General features: G+C 36.4%; 1 protein-coding gene across 1 annotated transcript in view; it reads left to right on the plus strand.

The window, feature by feature from the left end:
• The window catches only part of NET1 (neuroepithelial cell transforming 1), a 51287-nt gene that overhangs the window by 2332 nt on the left and 29076 nt on the right, over nucleotides 1-19879 (plus strand). Inside the window, exons 2-3 of the mRNA XM_068559596.1 lie at nucleotides 12261-12327; nucleotides 16435-16494. Coding sequence (XP_068415697.1) covers nucleotides 12261-12327; nucleotides 16435-16494 — 127 coding nt within the window. The remainder of the gene's footprint in view (nucleotides 1-12260; nucleotides 12328-16434; nucleotides 16495-19879) is intronic.

The following is a 19879-nucleotide window of genomic DNA, read 5'->3' on the forward strand; positions in this document are numbered from 1 at the left end:
CAGAGAAGCCAGGGTCGGGCTTCCCTGGTGGCGCAGTGGTTGAGAACCTGCCTGCCAATGCAGGGGACGCGGGTTCGAGCCCTGGTCTGGGAAGATCCCACATGCTGCGGAGCACCTAGGCCCGTGAGCCACAATTGCTGAGCCTGCGCGTCTGGAGCCTGTGCTCCGCAACAAGAGAGGCCGTGACAGTGAGAGGCCCGCACACCATGATGAGGAGTGGCCCCCACTTGCCGCAATTAGAGAAAGCCCTCGCATAGAAACGAAGACCCAACACAGCCATAAATAAATAAATTAAATTAAATTAAATTAAATAATAAAAAAAAAAAGAAGCCAGGGTCACTAGAGTGGAGTGAAACAAAGGGCAGAAAGGTAGACGATGAGGTCGGAGAGATGGCTGGGGCCAGATTGGGTAGTATATGGTTGACCGCCAAAAGGACTTTAAATTTGAATCCATGGTTGGGAAGCAGTAGGAAATTATGTGATCTGTCTTTTAAAAGGATCGCTTTGTTATGTGGCAAGGATAGAATCCGGGAGACCAACTAAGAGGCTATTGCAGTTGAGACATCCGAGTGGTAGACGTGGTGGAAAATATTCATATTTGGGATGTATTTTTAAAGTAGGGCTGACGGGATTTGCAGGTGGATTAAATGTGGAGTTAAGAGAAATAGAGGAATGAAGAATGATTCCAAGGTTTTTGGTCTGAGCACCAGAAGAATGGGTTTCCATGTTCCTACAAAGGAAAGACCTGGGGAGAAGTTTGCCTTGGGATATGTTATAAGACTCCTATTAAGGAGTTCATCACACCAGTTTCTTTTTTTCCTTTTTCTTTTCTCTTTTTCTGCTTTTTTCTCTTTTTTTTAAAAAAATGTTTTATTGAAGTATAACAGTCGAATGAAAGAGGGCATGAATCATAAGTGTTTTGCTCAGTGAAATTTCATAAAGTGAGTGCATCTGTGTAACCAGGTATAAATTGGGGGGTTGTCAGCAAGCAGACTTGAAATCACAGCATTGCAAAGTCATCTAGATAGTGAGTCTGAATAAAGAAGAGATTGGGGGGCTTCCCTCGTGGCATAGTGGTTAAGAATCCACCTGCCAATGCAGGGGACACGGGTTTGAGCCCTGGTCCGGGAAGATCCCACATGCCATGGAGCAACTAAGCCCGTGCGCCACAATTACTAAGCCTGCGCTCTAGAGCCCGCGTGCCATAACTACTGAAGCCCGTGCGCCTAGAGCCCGTGCTCTGCAACAAGAGAAGCCACCACAATGAGAAGCCCACGCACTGCAAGGAAGAGTAGCCCCTGCTCGCCGCAACTAGAGAAAGCCCGCGCGCAGCAACAAAGACCCAACGTGGCCAAAAATAAATAAATTAATAAATAAATTTATTTTTTAAAAATTAAGAGATTGGGGACTTAACCCTGAGGCACTCCCCACATTTAAAGGTCGGGGTAATGAGGATGCTCGGAGGAGCAGCTGGTGAGGTAAGAAAGAGCCAAGTGAGCTCAGGATCCAGGACGCCAAATGAAAGAAAGGATTGTGAGAAAGGACATGGCAAACTATGTCAAATGTGACTTATAAGGAAGGACTGGAAAGATTAGTTAGATAAGGAATGAAAAGACCATTAAATCTGGTAATGAGAAGAGCATATTGACCTCGGATAGTTTCCATGAAACAGTTAAAATATTGAATTTAGAATGTTTGTAGTGGGTTGAGAAGAGAATGAGGTGTGATTTGTTCCGGAAATATGTGAGTGTTAGACACTAGGAGTATGGAGATGGAAAATACTGTCCTTACTCTGGAAGAACTTATAATGGTATAGGGAAGAAAGTTAATAATTATAATAGTGTATGACAGCAGTTACTATAGCTGTATATATATGACGCAAATAAAAGGAGAACTTACCCTGACTGGAGAGGACAGGAAATGATTCCCTGTAGTAATCCCTGAGTCTTGGAGGACCAGTTTAGAGCATAGGTGTAAATGGGTGACATCGTATGGGGAAGGATGTTAAATGTTAAAAGGCCCTTAAGCAAATGAACATGATGAGTTCTAGGTATCATAACTAGTTCACTGTGGCTTGACACTAGTTGTGTAGGAGAGAGGACTCAGACCCAGAGGAGGTAGTGATGAGAGATTATACTGAAGAAGTAAGAGTCACATCATGAAGGGACCTTGTATGCCATGACAGTAAATCTTAGGAAAACTATTCCCTAAAAAGTGCTCATATACATAAAATTTCAGATTTGTGGACCCTTGCAGCCCAACTATGGATACCAAGTTAAAAACCCCCAAGTGAAGATGATGAATTGGTGGGAACTCTATCTGCAGTAGCCTAGATGAATGTTTGAATCTGATGACTGGCAATGAGATTGGAGAACTTGAAACGCTAAGTGTGGGTTCCACTTTCAAGAACTCTCGCTGCAACTGGAGAGCAAGAAAGAATAATGGAGGCAACGCAAGCTTGTGGGATAGAATCTTAAGAAGGGGTAAACTTGATATGGGGTGGGGGTGGCGGGGAATAAGCAAGTACAGGGAGAGGTTGAAGAGACAAGAGAGAAGAGATGATGAAACCAGCATCATCAGTGACCAGAAAGGCAGAAGAGGATGGAATCCAAATTAAGGGTAGAGAATCTAGCCTGGCTAAGAGCTAGGTAAGTTTGGGGGATGGGGTATGTTGTAAGCAGGAATTTGAGGGCTTTCCCACCAGGGTTCTATTTTTTTGTGTGAGGTTGGAAATGGTGTCAGCTGAGAAAAGGGTGGTCAAAGGCAGCATGAGGAGAGTAATGAAGTTAGAAGAACCTTGGAGGGAAAGGATGTAAGATCATCTACAAGAGCATGTGAAGTGTGACAAGATAGTGTCAGTTAATAGTGGGGCAAGACACAACTGTTTAAGCATAACATCAGATCCAGAAATTATAAGGAAAAAGATTGATGTATATGACAATGTAAATATTAAAACTTTTTCTAGACAAACTCACTATACACTAATTTGAAAGACAAAAAACATACAGGAAAAGGAAAGTATCACCTTTTTTAAAAACAGTGTTCACATACTATAGTTTCACCCATTTGAGGTGTATAGATTCATAGACGTGTGCAACCATCACCAGGCAATTTTAGAACATTTTCTTCACCTCAGAATGAAAACCCATACCCTTTAGTTATTCATCCCCCTCCCCAACACTCCTTTCTTGCTTTACCCCAACCTCTAATCTACTTTCTGTCTCTATGAATTTTCCTCTTCTGGACATTTCACATGAATAGAATCATGTGGCCAATTTTAGTGAGCCATCCTTTGCCCATTTTTAAAATTGGGTTATTTATATTTTTTATTATTAAGATATAAGAACTCTTTATTCTGGATACAAGTCCCTTATCAGATACATTGTTTGCAGGTAGATATGTTCTCCTATTCTGTGGGTTGTCTTTTTTTTTTTAATTGAAGTATAGTTGATTTACAAGTTGTGTTAGTTTCTGGTGTACAGCAAAGTGATTCAGTTATACATATATACATATATATTCTTTTTCAGATTCTTTTCCATTATTGTTTATTGCAAAATATTGAATGTAGAGCCACGTTCTATTCCTCCTCCAGCGGCAGTCATGGCGGCAGCTCGGGCATTGTGGGGAGGGGGACGGTGCCGGGCAGAACCTCCCTGAGGGCTCCCTCCTCTGCCTCCTCCTCTCACCGCTCCGCTGCTCCATTATTTCTTCAAATATTTTTTTCTGCTCCTTTCTCTCCTTTCCTTCTGGTACTCTCACTACATGTATATTGGAGCAAAATCTCGTAGATAAAACAAAATTTTAATAAGGGGTATATTTAAACCAAGCAATTATAGGGATTTATCTTAAGAAAGCAGTTGCATAGCATATGTAGATGTATGTACAAGGAAGTATATCACAACACATTTTTATAGTAAAAAGTTTAGAAAAAACAGGAGAAAATTAAATACATTATACTTTTATACAATGAAATATCATTAGCTATAATAGTTTTTAAAATCTCTTCATAATTCAGATGGAGTTTATTTGGTATACTGTATACAGTATATTTGGTTGTTAGTTTCTTTTTTGTTGTTGTTTTTGGTATATTTCCTCTGTGTATCTGTGTAGGTTTTCTCTAGGGCAGCAGTTCTATAAGTTTGGCATCTCTGATAATCTAGCTTAACAGAGGAGGGCTGGATTCTTATATCGCCTTGTATATAATGTGTTGCAGTGTATAAAGTTGAAGTATATAAAGAATGAAGTATATTAGTAGATAAAGAAAATCTGCCCTGACATTTTCAGTTCAGTAAGGCATGGGTACTTTAATAGCCTTTTCAGATAATTGAGGATATTCTTTGATAATACACCAGAGCTTGACAAGTGGTAGTTTCTTAACAGGTGGCTGCAATTTAGAATCTGAAACCATATCAATGAACTTTTCATTCTCTGTTACATTAAAATCCATTGGTCTGTTAAAACTTTGAATAGATCTTTTTTACCCATCCTTGATTTTGTGACATTATACATTTGTCATTTGGAAAATATTGGCACACGGAGTTAAGCAGATCTTCTAAAGGTTGATACATACTGTTACATGCTATCAGAAAATCACAATTATTAATAGTACCACCAATCTCATGTGAAAGCTTTTAAGTATTGGGAGGATGCCATGCTCATAGTGATGGGTACAGTTGTCAAAAAATTCTAATTTTCATTTGAAAGCCCAAATTTTTATCATTGGCAGCAGCAATACTTCATTGTAGATAAATGTCCGCAAAATACTCAAGTGAGAATGACAGTTTATCTGTTAGTCATTCTCTCAAGTAAAAATATTGTTCTCTGCAAAGCTAATTTGGTTCACAACCTGATTGATCACACAATTGCTTTTCCTCAAGACAACCTTATTACCCTGGCCATTTTCCCTTACTCAGAAGGGATAGTCCCCTGGAATTTGTATCGTTACACTTGATTCATTTATATTTAATATCTAATTCTTATTCTTTGTCTCTGGCTGCTTTTAAGAGTAGAGAACCAAGGATATGACCCAGTGTACAAGCTGAGGGCTTGGCCTTAAATAATAGAGCTTATCCACTATAACAAGAGAGAAGAAAAGGTCTATGGTTGGTAGACTGGACAGTGTAAATATGTGGGATATAATATAATAAGGTGCAGAGTCAAAGCTGTTAGTGAGGTGGGGGTGAGGGAAGGAGTATTGGAAGAGTAAAGAGAGAAAGGTTTGAAATAGTTATGTCAGACAGTAGGCGAGGAAATGACAAGGGAAATCTAATAGCGTTGCTGAGCAGAACTGAGGATCACTTGAAATTTGTGGTCAGGAATTCAAAGTGAAACTAGGCAGCATGTGTGTGTGTGTGTGTACACGTACATGTGTGCATATTACTGTTTACAGGGCCTGCCCTTTAGTCAACCTGTCCACGTGGTTGGAGCTCATTTCCAGCCACATCCGTTGCTAATTGTTAATCCCAGCCATCCAGGCGAGAAACTGGCTAGACTAGAGAATGAGCAGGGAGTAGAAATGGCTAGGATGTGCAGAGCCTAGGAGAGATGGCTTACTGTTTTAAATCTGTACTAAGTGAAATAACGTATTATTAAGCTGATTTGCCTCTACTAAATATTGATATGGGGGATTGCTTCACACTGAGGTAAAAAAATTTTTTGAACATAATGTGTGTGATTACTATAGGATATGGCAGGGGCAAGATAATTAGGGAGAAAAGAGTGGAGATATCTGGAATCCACTGGGGTGTAAGCTTTCTGTGCGGCTGCCTCTTATGTGGCAGGCCTCTCGCTCCTTTTTCCTCTTCCGTCCCTCTATTTTTGTTTTTTTTGTTTTTTAAAAATTTTATTTGTTATTTCATTTAATTAATTACTTAATTTGCACCGGGTCTTTGTTGCAGCAGGTGGGCTCCTTAGTTGTGGCATTCATGTGGGATCTAGTTCCCTGACCAGGGATCGAACCCAGGCCCCCTGCATTGGGAGCGTGGAGTCTTAACCCCTGCGCCACCGTCCCTCTCTTTTTGTTCTGGGTAGTAATAGACCAGGGTCTTGTCCTCAGGCAGCCCTGGGCCCCACCACATGGCCCATAGCTCAGAAGGCGGCTTGCTTTTCTGGCCCAGTTTTCCTGACACTGAGTTTGTTCTAGCCCCAGCTTGGACTCAGCTAATTATTTTCTCTGGGAATGTACATTCTTTTAGACTGTGACCCACAGCCAAATAAAACATTAGCGTTTAAAGAGTTTAGGCTTCACAGTCAGACTCCTTGGGTTCAAACTCTTGCTCTTGAGGACTTAATCTCTGTTAAGTCTCACTTCATAGTGTCTAGCTCATTAGTAGTATCTATCTCATAAGGCTGTGATTAATCTCTTTAAATCTCACTTCATATAGTATCTGTCTCATACGGTTGTGAAAATTATGGTAGGTAATTCAAGTAAAACATTAGAATAGTACCTATACACAGCAAATACTCCAGAAATCTTAAGTGTCATTATTTTTGTTTTCTGCAGGAAGCACTAGAGCTATAACTTACTTACCCTCTATCAAGGAATATTTAGCAATTAGCTCTGTTGTCAGTTTTTGTAGAGGTGGTACAGTATAGCTGGTAACAGCACAATGCTAGATCTTTGACTTTTGTTTTCCTAGTGAAACTGATGAATTTGTAGAATGGACATCCAGGGTTAAAGGTATATTCTTAAGCCAAGCTAGCTGTTCTGTTAACTTAGAGCTGAGGATTCCTGTTGCCTTTAAGGGAATTTAACTTCTTGGATGGACTATTTTTCAAAACATTTAAAAAACTAAATTAGGGTGTTTAAACACAAATTGAGCCAATCCTTGATAATCCGGGATTGTCATTATTATTACTATTTATATTAATAGTTGCTGAAAATAAAAGGATGCCCCCACTAGCTCCTAAGGCTGTTTCCTCCCACATTGAAATGACTGTACTTTTTAACAGTTTTATTGAGATATAATTTGCATATCGTAACATTCACCCATTGTAAGTGTGCAATTCAGTGATTATTAGTAAATTTATAGACACAGTTCACTGTTAGAACATTCATCATCCCAGATACTCCCTCACGTTTGTTTGCAGTTTGTCCTTGCTCCTACCCCCAGACCTAGGCAGCCACTAATCTGCTTTCCATGTCTATAAATTTCTATTTCTGGACATCTCATATAAATAGAATTATACATTATATAATCTTTTGCATTTGCATGTTTTGCAGTTTGTCCATATTATGACATGTATCAGTATTTCATTCCATTTTACTGCTAAATAGTATTCCATTATATGAAATGAATATTCCACATTTTGTTACTCCATTTACCAGTTGCTGGAGATTTGAATTGTTTCCAGTTTTCGCTATTACGGATAATGCTGCTGTAAACATTTACATACAAGTCTTTGTGTGGACATATGTTTTCATTTCTCTTGGGTAGATTCCTAGAACTGGAATTGCTGAGTCATATGGTAAGCTTATGTTTAACTTTTTAAGGAATTGCCAAACTGTTTTCCAAAGGCTACTAGACCTTTAACGACGTAGCTTTTAGATATTTTTCTCTTCCCTCACTATTACTTGCTGCTGGCATTATCCCCTGTACCCTCTCTCCTGAATCTGATGCTGTGGGCAAGGCAACCTGATAAGTATATTAGAAATTCGTAACGCAAAGGCATTGAATGATAGTCTTGAGTATTAGTGTAGGATGTTGTGATGTCTGGAATGTGTGTGTGCATGCTGGTTTCTAGATGCTCAGCTGTGTTCTGGACTAGAGATGTTCCAAGATGTATCTGTTATTTGGGACTCTCAGATACAGGTGAGAAAACCCCAGTGTGGTAGAGGAGATAGTCTACATGATTATCAGCTCCACCAGGCTCTTTCCAAAGGGGAGAGGAGACAATCCCTTAAGATGCTAAGCAGTCAAAACAGTAGGAGAAGTCTACTTCCTCAGATATTAGACCCAAATAAGTGAATTTTGTCATTGTTTGTCTAATTTGAAAAGCACTTGAGACCCTGAGTAGTTCAGCACCCCAAATGCCAGCAAATGTTATCTATAAAGAATAGTTTACACCATTCGTTCTATAAGATTGATACATTCATGGTACCCTTGGCATTTACAGATTACATTTTTAATTTAGCTATCTGTGAGTTACGTATAGTTGTTTGTAATCAGGCTGAGAAATGTGTTTGAGTTGCACCCAACAGCTGCATATCAGTACTACTGTGTTCTTTCTTGTTTTCACATAGGAAGTAATTTTTCTTAACAGATCTGGAGGCATCCCAAAAACTTTTCAGTTATGCTTTGTCATATTTCAAATGCCCCTATGCCTCAAGTCTTCTTTTTTGCTAATTTCAGTGACCTACTCTGCTATACTCCTATCATTAGCCCTTCTATTTTGCTCGCTTTTTAAAAACATTACTTTGCTAACTCAGTTTGGTTGTTTTCATTGTAAAACCTTAAATACCTATCTTATTATAAGCCAGTATCTTTATATTTTTGTGGTTTATTTTCCTTTTTAATTAGAATAGTCACTTATATTGTCTGGTACACTTTGTGAAAATGTTGCCATTTATAAATCTGCCATTATAAATCCAATTCAGCTCTTAATTACCTGCCATGATAGAGGAGGGCAGTGACACAAGTCATAATCTCTGAAAATACAATTTGGTTTAAGAATGAAATAACAGGATGATTTTCTTTTGAACATCAACTTTGCCATTTTAATTACGCTTTGTTTAGACTAAATTTAGTTTAGTGTAAAAATAATAGTTTGAAAACACACCAAATGATACAAAAGGAAGTGTGTTAGAGGCCAAGGAATAATCACAATGGGGTTAGTAGGAAACACAATTAATATACCAAGCTAGTTCCTTTAGGTATTTATTTTATGCTTTAAATGTTATAATTATTTGGATATATGAAAAAAGGGGATTGGACAAAAATTCTTGAAAAGATGAAGAACTGTCACTTCTTATTTCAGCCTTTGAGCTCCCTTTTAAATGGACTGTACTGGGTATCTTCTAGAAAGGCCATTTTTAATGTTTTATGAAATCAAAAATTTTTCCCACTAGGATTTAAAATAGCTGTGTTACATTTTGAGTCTGACCCCTGTGAAAAAATGACTATATATCTTTCCGAGATTTTTGAAAGCTAGCACTGACTCACATGCTTTCAGGGCACAATTTGTTTTTTGGGTTCCTGTTTTACATGAGTTTTCAAAATAAATAGGTACTTGTTATTTAAGTAGGAAAAAATAGCATTACTGTAAAGCTGATTACAACTGGTGCTGGAAAGAATCTTGCCATCCAATTGGAAATATTTTTCCAGTTTGTTGACCTGTTTAAAATTCTGAACAGCTAATTCTTTCCAGCTTTCAAACATCAAATTCATTCTAAGGTCAGTATGGACAATTCTAGGGAATAAAGAAATGAATAGCTTTGGTTTTGTGTTCTCCTTAATACTTGTCTTATACCTGAAAGGAAGTGTTTATTGACTATTTTAAGTGCCACTATGATTACTACTTTGTAATGAATATTTGTATTACATTAAAAATAATCTTCTGAGAAATCATAATTGTTGCTTCTCAGCCCAGTCCCTACTGGTGGCTCTTTTTAACCGTGTAGTATATGATAGCACTTACCTAGAGCAGTGTTTTTAAAAAGTGTGCTCTATGGACTCGTAAGGTATGAAGGTCCTGTTTTCCCTGTAATCTTTTGACATTTGCTTATAATATTATTGATATTATCTATGTATACTATAATACTATATCCATGTATTCTTTTTTTTTTTTTTTTTTTTATTTTTATTTTTGGCTGCGTTGGGTCTTTGTTGCTGCACGCGGGCTTTTCTCTAGTTGTGGTGAGTGGGGGTTACTCTTCGTTGTGGTGCGCGGGCTTCTCATTGCGGTGGCTTCTCTTGTTGCGGAGCACGGGCTCTAGGCACGCAGGCTTCAGTAGTTGTGGCACGTGGGTTTCAGTAGTTGTGGCACGCAGGCTCTAGAGCACAGGCTCAGTAGTTGTGGCACACGGGCTTAGTTGCTCCGCGGCATGTGGGATCTTCCCGGACCAGGGCTCGAACCCATGTCCCCTGCATTGGCAGGCAGATTCTCAACCACTGCGCCACCAGGGAAGCCCCCCGTGTATTCTTTAGTCATATGAATTATAATTTATTGCTGATGTCTTAGTGTTTTATCAAAAATCATGCTATTTTCTTCATTGTTGCTTGACTTTTCTGCAGTGGCAAGAAATCATCAGTTCCTTAGGTTATTCAGCTCCACTGAAGAGGCCCTCAAAAAATTTTTTGAGCTCCAAGTAATTATTTAGGAAATGTTTGCTTTAAATATCTTAAGATCTTTGTGCATCTGTTTCTAATTATTATTAGTGTCATTCTATTTCGCTATGGCAGGAACCTTAATAGTAACTGAACAGGCCTAGGGAGGAAAAGGAGAATTCTCCATCCAGTTATGCCATTGAGCCCTGTCTCTGGTCTGCTTTTCCTCTCTAACCTTGCTGCTGTCCCTCTGCCCCTTACCATCTGTTGTAAGCAGTATTGGAACTGCCTCTTAACTTGTCTTCCTGACCAGTGTGGCCTTCTTCCAATCCAGCCTTCTTGTTACTTAGAACTCAATTGCTGACAGTTGCCGTACATATTCAAGATCAAGTCCATACTCTTTTAAGGATTGTATGTGAGGCCTTTTATCATGATCTAGCCCTTTTTAATTTCTTTTGATACTCAAACGTAAGGAACTACTTGCAGTTTCCTAAATATAATTCAGTTCACTCCCCCTTAACATGTACTATTCCCTTTCCCCACAGAGCCTTCCTGGCTCTTGTATGCTTTGCTAATTGCTATTTCTCTTTGATTCAGCTTTATTATTATTTAAGTATTAATTCTTCAGTGAAGCCATTTTGCTATCATTTCTCCTTGTAGCTGTTTTCACTTGTGTTCCTTGTCAAATAAACTTCTGCTTTATATTTAGCTTAGAAAACTACAAAAGCCCCTGTGTTTGATTTAAGCTTGTAAATATTTGTAGAAATAATGGCCATCGGTGGTTTTCTGTAACTTATAGACCCCTTATGAGGGTCAAGGGTGAGAGACAGAATATACAAGTGGACAATGCCCTGACAATGCAGGAAGCTAAGTGCAGTAACTTCTGTAATAATGGGTCCCAGATGGCCAGGACTTGATCAGTAACTGCCAGCTTCCCTAATTTTTGTCCTTGCTTCCAACTTAAAACCAACTAGAGCAAATCAAATCTGCACCCAGTAAATCACATAGGATGCCCTAGTCCTAGTTAGCCTGCCTACAGCTTCACCCTGCCAGTCAGGGTACACCTGAAGCTTTCCCTTTTTTCCACTGTAAAGCTTTCTCATTACTCAGCCTGCCTTTGAGTCTGCCTAAACGCAAATGATGGTGGCCATCTCCCTTGCCGTAGCAGGCTCTGAATAAATAGCCTTTGCTTTTCTCATAAGTATAGTTTATAAAATTTATTTCCTCTGCTAGCTATGTTTTGTGATTTTCTACATGTTTTATAAACATAGAGGTTTATATTTTATAAAGGTGAAGACAGATTTTTGTCATAAGGATTCTTTGTTTCTTTACCTTGAATGGCAAGATGACAGAATAAAAATGTGTCACTTAGTAGTAAAGAACAAAATCCTAGTCAAATTTTAATCTTACTTGAGACCTTTGTCTCATATAGTTATTCAGAGCTTTTTATTTGGTTTATTAAATCATAATTTTTTTAAAAAATCAGTACATGGAAGAGATTTAAACATGAAATACAAAATAAATGCATTTAGGTTTTATTATGTTAAGAGTATTCTTATTTTTAAAATATTAAGCGTGAATGCTGAATTTTATCAAGTAATTTTTTGTATCATTTACTGTTTTTTATTTAACCTATTAGTGCAGTATATTGTATAAATATATTTCATATTATTGAGCCATGTGTATGTTCCTAGAATAAACTCTGCTTGTTTTGAATTATTTTCTTTAAATACTCTTAATCTGTTCACTAATTTTATAAAGGTCCTTTCATTTTTGTAAAGTTTCTGAAAGTGACCAGAACCTATACCCTGATTTTTTACTTTTTGTGGTTTTTTTTTTTAACATACCCTTCCTCTTATGTCTAGAATTGAATGACTAATAAGGCTACTTTGAACAGTTTTGAAACTATGAAAAAGATAGCTTTTTATCTGTCTAGTGCTTTATTTTACTGAAGTTACTCTCAGTGTATTTATTGTTTGAATTTTCTGTTAACAGATATTCCCTTCAGAGAGGTAGCTCCTTCACATTTTTAACACCTGGCCCCCATTGGGACTTCACTTTGGTGAGTAGACACCTAGGTTTTTTATTTCAAGACATTAGTTAATTCCTGGGTTGTGTTTCAGTCTGGTGTACAGCTCAGTTGTCTGTACCTCTCTGAAAACCTTGAAGTACAGAGTTTCTATCACCATCTTTGGCAGCCTAATTTAATTCTTTTCTGCTAACAAACTGAAAGAAATTTTTATTTCAATTAAATATAAAATATATTTTGAAAAGTATCAGATCTATTCATCTTTAACTCTATGCAATTCTTTCTCTCATCCCTACCCGTGTTAAAATTAAGAGACTATATTAATGAAACGTGAGGCTATTTTTATGCACACACTCTAACAGCTCTTTTCTTGGTTGAAAAATATAAAAATGCTTGTAGATAATATATATAATGAATGAATCATTTCTGTTATTAGTCATCTTAGTGTAGAGGGACTCCATTATTTTTAGAATGAGACTTTACAGAGGCATCTAATCTTGTGCAAAGTGACACCAGAAAATTAGGGGTTTTTATAATTAAAAACTCATTACTTCACAATACTCATATAAATAAAGTATGTACAAATAGAACATGATTCTTATGCTCTTCTTATTTGGGGGAAATAGCAAAAAACGATTCTGCCTCTAGTTTGCCAGACTTTACCTATGTGCATGTATTGATGATGTGCCATTTCATTTGTATTCTGTTCTATTGTATTTAATTTGTTTTTCTGTTGGGGACTCCTGTTCGAGATTTCTGTGAATAATAGAATTTACATACATTAAATGGTCAGTAAATCATTCTTGATAAGAGTCTCCTGATTTTAATGCAGTTCCACATTTTCCTTTGAAACTTTTTTCATCTTGGTCCCTTTCCCTTACTAGTTGAAGAACCTAAACTTATACAGAAAAACTAGTAGAGAAGTGTCTCCAAATTTGATTTTGCAAGCCTATCAGCAAAAATATTTTGAGCATTACCCCTGATATATTTATTTATAATTTTTAGGTATGTAGCAACTTTATTAGCTAATATCTCAAAGCTCAGTACTCACTTAGGGTGAGATTAATGATAGTGGACATAAATGTATATTTCAAATAGTCAGGATAATTTCAGTTTGGGGCTGACTTCTAAAATGGATTTGGTAAGATTGCCATTATCTTTAACTCACATTTTTAAATGTGGTTGATGATGAGCTCATCATCTGTGTATTAAATTTTAGTAAAGCTTATTTTTTAAGGATTAAGAAATACATAAAAATGAAGTTCTAACATTTTCCTCCTGTACTCTAGGAAAGATACCTTGCATATCGTCTGGGATAGATGCATCTCACTTGGGAAAACACTTTTGTAGAGGCCTCCGTGACAAAAGAAATATCTAATGGTTCATGTATTAAAACTTTTGGAATGTGATTAAGGAATACTAAGAGGGAGATTTATAACTTTTTAAATACATAGTTTAATAAGGGAAAAGAAAAATTAAGCACTCAAGAGGTGAGAAAAAGAACAATAGAGTAAATCAAAGAAAAGAGGAGGAGAAGTAAGAGTGGAAAAAATAAAATCAACACCCAGTCATGATAAAATTCTTGGCAAACCAGGGATAGAATAGAACTTCCTTAGCCTGAGACCTACCACAAACAACATACATAATGATAAAATGATAGCAACAGTCCCTTTAAATTTAGAAAAAAACAATGCTGTCATCATATTTATTCAGCAGTGTACTAACACTCTTAGCCAACACAGTAGGACAGGAAAACAAGTGGTACACAAATTAGAAAGGAAGAGACAGTCTTGATTTCATTACTTAGAGACAATATGATTGTCTACATAGAATATCCAAGAGAATATTAATAGCAGCTATTAGGACTCATAAGAGTTTGAACAAGGCTATAAAAGTTATAAAAAGAAATCAATAGCATGTATGTATATTAGTAATAAACAAATGTAATTTTTAAAGATGCTTTTATTGAAATAAAAAAATTTTAAACTAGGAATAAATCTATGAAAAGATGTGTGAGACTTTTATGGGAAAAACTGGAAAACATTAATAAAGAACATAGGACACCTAATGAAATGGACAGATATACCATTTCATGCAAGGAAAGGCTCAATAGCATAAAAATGTCCATTCTTCCCAAATTAATTCATGAAGGCAATGCTGTTCTGTTAGAAATCTCATTAGAATGTAATAGATCCCAATTCATGCAGAGAAGTAGAAGGCCCAGGAAAGGGAAAGTAGTGTACCCATCAGGGAGCATTATGACTGAGCGTATAAGCTATTAAGACTCACTCCAAAGGTACTGAAATTACACAGCATAATATGGGTGCAAGTGTAGATAAATAGACCATTGGAATGAAATAGAGAACCCAGAAACCGACTTATGAGAACTTATTGTATCATAGGCGTTATGAAAGAATGGTGCTCTCAGCAAATGATATTAGGGGTGGGGACAGTTGGCCAAATTACCTTATGCCACATACATACAAAAATAAATTCTAGATGGGTTGAATATACAAATATGAAAAATGAAACTTTAAAATAGTTAAAAGAAAATACAGTAGAATGTTTTAAAATCTGTTAAATTTCTTTATACATATGCCCACACATGTATAGATTTTATATAAATACATAAGTATGATCCTGTACATGCTTTTTTTCCCTCAGTACAATCTTCTTTTTGCTTGGCAGTTTCCTCCCCCTTTCCTCTCTTCTCCCCATGTAAGTCCTTCCATTCCCCTAGTTCCACGCTAACCCATGTCAACAACACTGTTTGTATCCCTCTATATTTTGCTCATATAATTATTTACAAATACACGCACAGCCTCACAGATAAGATACACATAAGCAGGATTTTTGTTTAGTTTGCTTTTCAAAATTAGGATCATATTATTCATACTTTGCTGCATCTTCTGGATATAACCTTAGGATCAATAGAGATTTCTTGAGTTCTGTCACCTCCTTTTTTAGTTTTTCCCAGTTCTGATTTATATTGTTCTTTCTTGTCTTGTATCATTTTCTTAATGTCTTTTTAGCTAAATTCGAAATAGTATTTTATAGGTTTGCTCTGCTTCTTTGAGCATTCCCTTTTGAGGTGACTTCATTCCCTGTAGGGATGTTATCCTGCCCCTTATTCTCTCTCTTTTTTCTTACAGTTATTTTGTGTAGAATTTGACTTGGGGAATTTTCTGTTCATTTTAATATGAATTTAGTTTTCCTGAACTTTTACAAAGAGGCTTGGTGCAGATAGCTTTTCTAACTTCGTAGAGTTCCCTCTTTTGTTGTTTTCATGGGGCTTGCTTCTGAGACTTCCAGGCTCCGTATATTTCCCCCACTTCTATCTGGACTTTATCTTTCCTTTTCTCAATTGCCCCCATCCTGCTCTGTGTTGATTCTGCTCTCAACAGTTTCTCCTCAGGGTGGGGCCAGGTCCTGGAAGGGAGCCCTGGCTTGTCAGTTTTGAGAGTTCACAAAAGCTAGGCTGTATCACAAGTAATCTGAAAAGTTATTTTGAGGTTTAAGAGAAGAAACGTTACTTAAGGATTCTTTTTCAGTATTGATTAAGGACCAGAAATTAAAGCTATATACACAGTTTTGTCACTACTGGCACCAGTAGGGCTGAATGAAGGTGATGAATGATTACTGGAAGGTACTCCCGGTACATGCATGTTCATTTTCCACCTGATAAATCCTGCTTCAGGCAACAAATCTTAATTACTTGGGCCATGAGAAAAGGATATTTTTTTCCTAGTGAAATCAACCCCCCCATAGGGTAAATAATATGTGTTCCTTTTTTAAAAAATTTATTATCTTTATATATAAAACATATTTTACTTTTTCTCTAACAAGTATAGACTTGACTTACATAAGACTTCTGTTCTGAAAAACTTTAGATAAGTAAGTTTTTTAATAGGGTGGAATCACTTCACAACAAGGGATGATTTAGTCAGAGGGGACTTTTTAGAAAATATATAGTATGTGCTAGCGATAATTTATGGGCATCCCTCATAAAAATAATTTTCTTATGAATACAGCCTAAGACTTCACTTTTTAAAACTGATTTTTCTAGTTGTATGTGGTCTTTGTTTAATGGAGTAACATGCATGCCTTCTATAGAAGAATAAAATTTTTTCTTTTTTATAGAAAAGAAAACGAAGAGCAAAAGATGATGATGTCATAAGCCTTAGCAGCCTTGATCTGAAGGTAAGCCTTACTGCTCTGGCAAGGAAAAGCGTTTAAGAGTATGCAGATAGCATTTTATTTTTGTGCTGTAAAAATAATGAATGCTGGGGTTTTTGCATTTTGCATTTTTTAAGTGCAAAACTGAATAATATTGGTTGTTACAGGTATCCTCCTTTTTTCTGTTCTACTTCTTTGTTAAGAACGAGTAGAAAACCTCCCTCAAACTAATAGTGAACACAAACTCACATGCCTAAGGAGACCAGGCGTTGTAGTCTATGCAGAGAAAGGAGTAGGGTGGGGGACTGTGGTGAGCAGAAGGGCACCATGCCTCTCCTCAAGAGAGGTAGCTGCTCCTGTGCTCTAGCCCCCAAATCTGGGGTTTTGTGTGAAATCTCCTAAATTTTAAATGTTGGATCAAATTTTTTCTAAAAAACCATGCAAGCCAAACAACTTGTCTACGAGCCAGATGTAGCCCAGGGGTTTCCAATGTGTGATCTATGATAAACTAAAACCCAGTGCAAACTTAAAAATAATTATTTTTAATAATTGTAATAATTATTTTAATTATTTAATTATGCAAATAATTATATTTAATAATGTATTGTAAATCAATTATACTCAAATAAAAAATTTTTAAAAGAATAAGAAAAATGTAATAATAATTTAAAAAAACTGCCCTCCCCCCCAAAAAAATCCTCTTTTGTAAAATTATAGTTAAGTCCAAAACTGGTATCTTTGAAATTACTTATTTCATTTTTGTCAGTTGGCAAGTTTTACAGAACCATCTTGGTTTTAAGGAACCTTTTTAAAAAGATTGTTATGGAAAAGTTATACATTTTTAAAGTAAGATTTTTAAAAAATCTTTCACATCACGTTTAATGATGGCAGCTGCTGCTTTTTATTTTTATTTTCTTTTTTAAAGGGTTGGAAATTTTTTTTTTTAAGATTTAATTTTTTATTTATTTTTGGCTGTGTTGGGTTTTCGTTGCTGCATGCAGGCTTTCTGTAGTTGCGGTGAGCGGGGGCTACTCTTCATTGTGGTGCACGGGCTCCTCCTTGTTGTGGCTTCTCTTGTTGCGCAGCACAGGTTCTAGGCGCACGGGCTTCAGTAGTCATGGCACGCGGGCTCAGTAGTTGTGGCTTGTGGGCTGTAGAGCACAGGCTCAGTAGTTGTGGCGCACAGGCTTAGTTGCTCCATGGCATGTGGGATCTTCCCAGACCAGGGATTGAACCCGGGTCCCCTGCATTGGCAGGCAGATTCTTATCCACTGCGCCACCAGGGAAGTCCCTGCTTCTTTTTAAAGACAAGGTATTTTCTAAAAATTAAATTTTTATAGGTCTGCCCATCAACATTTTAGCAAATCTGGCAATCCAGATTTTGTGGGTATGTGTACATGTCTTTATAGAAGAATTATGTGTTTTAAGTGTTAGGCTTTTTGCAAAACCGTTTTAGTTACATTTTAAAAATCTTGTTTTCAAAGAAAGAAAAAGGTGTGAATGACAACCCTGAGTATTTTTAGGTATGCTTCAAATGAAATCATATGCAGAAATAAGAGTTTGCCACAATAAAATCCATGGTCAGATCTACTTAAAGACAGTCCTCCTTTTTTTCACCCCAGCTTCAGCAATAATTAATATACCATCAGATCAGTCTCATATCATCTCTCCACTCACCTACCCTCCCCTGGATTATTTTGAAGCAAATCCTAGACATTGTATCATTTCATCTGTATCATCAGAGTCAGTGTTCTCACTTTCCTTGATTGTCTTAAACATGTTTTGTTTTGTTTTTGTTCATTTTGTCTGTTTGAATTGGAATTCATTTAAGGTCCAGACAGTGAGATTGATCATATCTCTTAAGTATCTTTTAATATATAGGTTTCCTCTCTAGCTCTTTGTTTTCCTGCAAATTTTTGTTGTTGTTGAGGAAACCATGTCTTTTTTCCTGGGGAGCTTTCCACAGCCTGAAGAGTTGTGACTGCATCCCCATGGTATCATTTCCTGTGTTCCTCTTTTCTCTGTATTTCTGATAAATTGGTAGTTAGATCTAGAGAGTGTTTGGGGCTATTATGTACTTCCCTCAGAAGGTGTGTAATGTCTTTTTGTGATGTTCCCAACATTAATTATCATTGCCTAGATCCATTTATTCATTGGAGGTTGCAAAGTGGTTATATTGTGCCTTTATCAGTCCTTTGTTTATTAACTGGAATACTTCTGTAAAGAGAAAATTCCCCTCATGAGCCTTGGTTACTCAAAGGTACTGATTTATAATAAAGGTAGGACAAGTGCTTGATTCCTTTCCTTTATCAGTTTTCAAAAATAATGAGTTTTATTCATTAAAATGCTCTAAAAGTAACTAATGATTTTTCTTTTTAATATTATTATGAACTCATGGATATGAACACATTTTTTGTGTTTTGATCCATTTTAGTTATTACTCTTACTATGCTCAAATTTTCCCATTTTTGGCCTCTGGGTGCTGCCTCAGGAGGGCTCCTATGTCCTTTTTCCCCAGCTTTATTAAGATATAATTGACATATAACATTGTATAAATTTTAGGTGTACGACGTTTTGATTCCCTATGTCCTTTTGACATGACCCTCACCTCATATCTAGAGGCTAAATGGCCTCCTTTTCTTCCTGGATGACAGGTTATTCCAAGCCCACTTGTACATTTCTTTTTTTCCTGCTCCATACCTGGAATCAGTCATTTCTAAAAGCCCTGATTTTAGAGGCTAAAATCTGGGCATTTTGAACACTTGTTGCTACCAATTGATCATTGTTTTTAGGCCTTTTTAATGGACAGAGCTAAAAATATATATATAATTTTTAAGATAAAATAAATTATGAGTTTATACTGATATTTTAAATTCAACGCTAAAGGATCTTTTACTTAATCTCATTAATCTTACTGTCTAGATCTCCTTCGACTGCACCGAAAATCTGGTTTCTGTGGGACACTGACATAATTACTCACTTGATTTACCCTTGGTTCAAAGACAAATCTACATTATTACAAATTACTACCACATTACTATAAATGATAAAATTACTGAAAAAATTTTGTTTCACATTTTTTGTTATATAGGTTATAGTGAGGATATATAAATTTTATGTTTTAAAATTATTGAACTAGTTCTTTTCTATGTGTAATTATGCCAACTCACTTTATTTGCAATTTTTAAGAATTACTGCTTTTTAAATTTAATTTTTCTTATAACCATGTAACAAAATTGTGTAGAATTTCAAAGTCAGTTCTACAAGATTCTTGTTTCTATCCCTGGCTCTTCTACCCTACTTCTTTCTTCTATACAAAATGGTTTTTTTTTTCCTTTTATTAATTTCATGGTTTATCCTTCCACTTTTTAAAATTATAAGCAATTACATATGTTTGTATATCCCACTT

The sequence above is a fragment of the Eschrichtius robustus genome, chromosome 1 (assembly GCF_028021215.1).
Source record: "Eschrichtius robustus isolate mEscRob2 chromosome 1, mEscRob2.pri, whole genome shotgun sequence".
NCBI lineage: Eukaryota > Metazoa > Chordata > Mammalia > Artiodactyla > Eschrichtiidae > Eschrichtius > Eschrichtius robustus.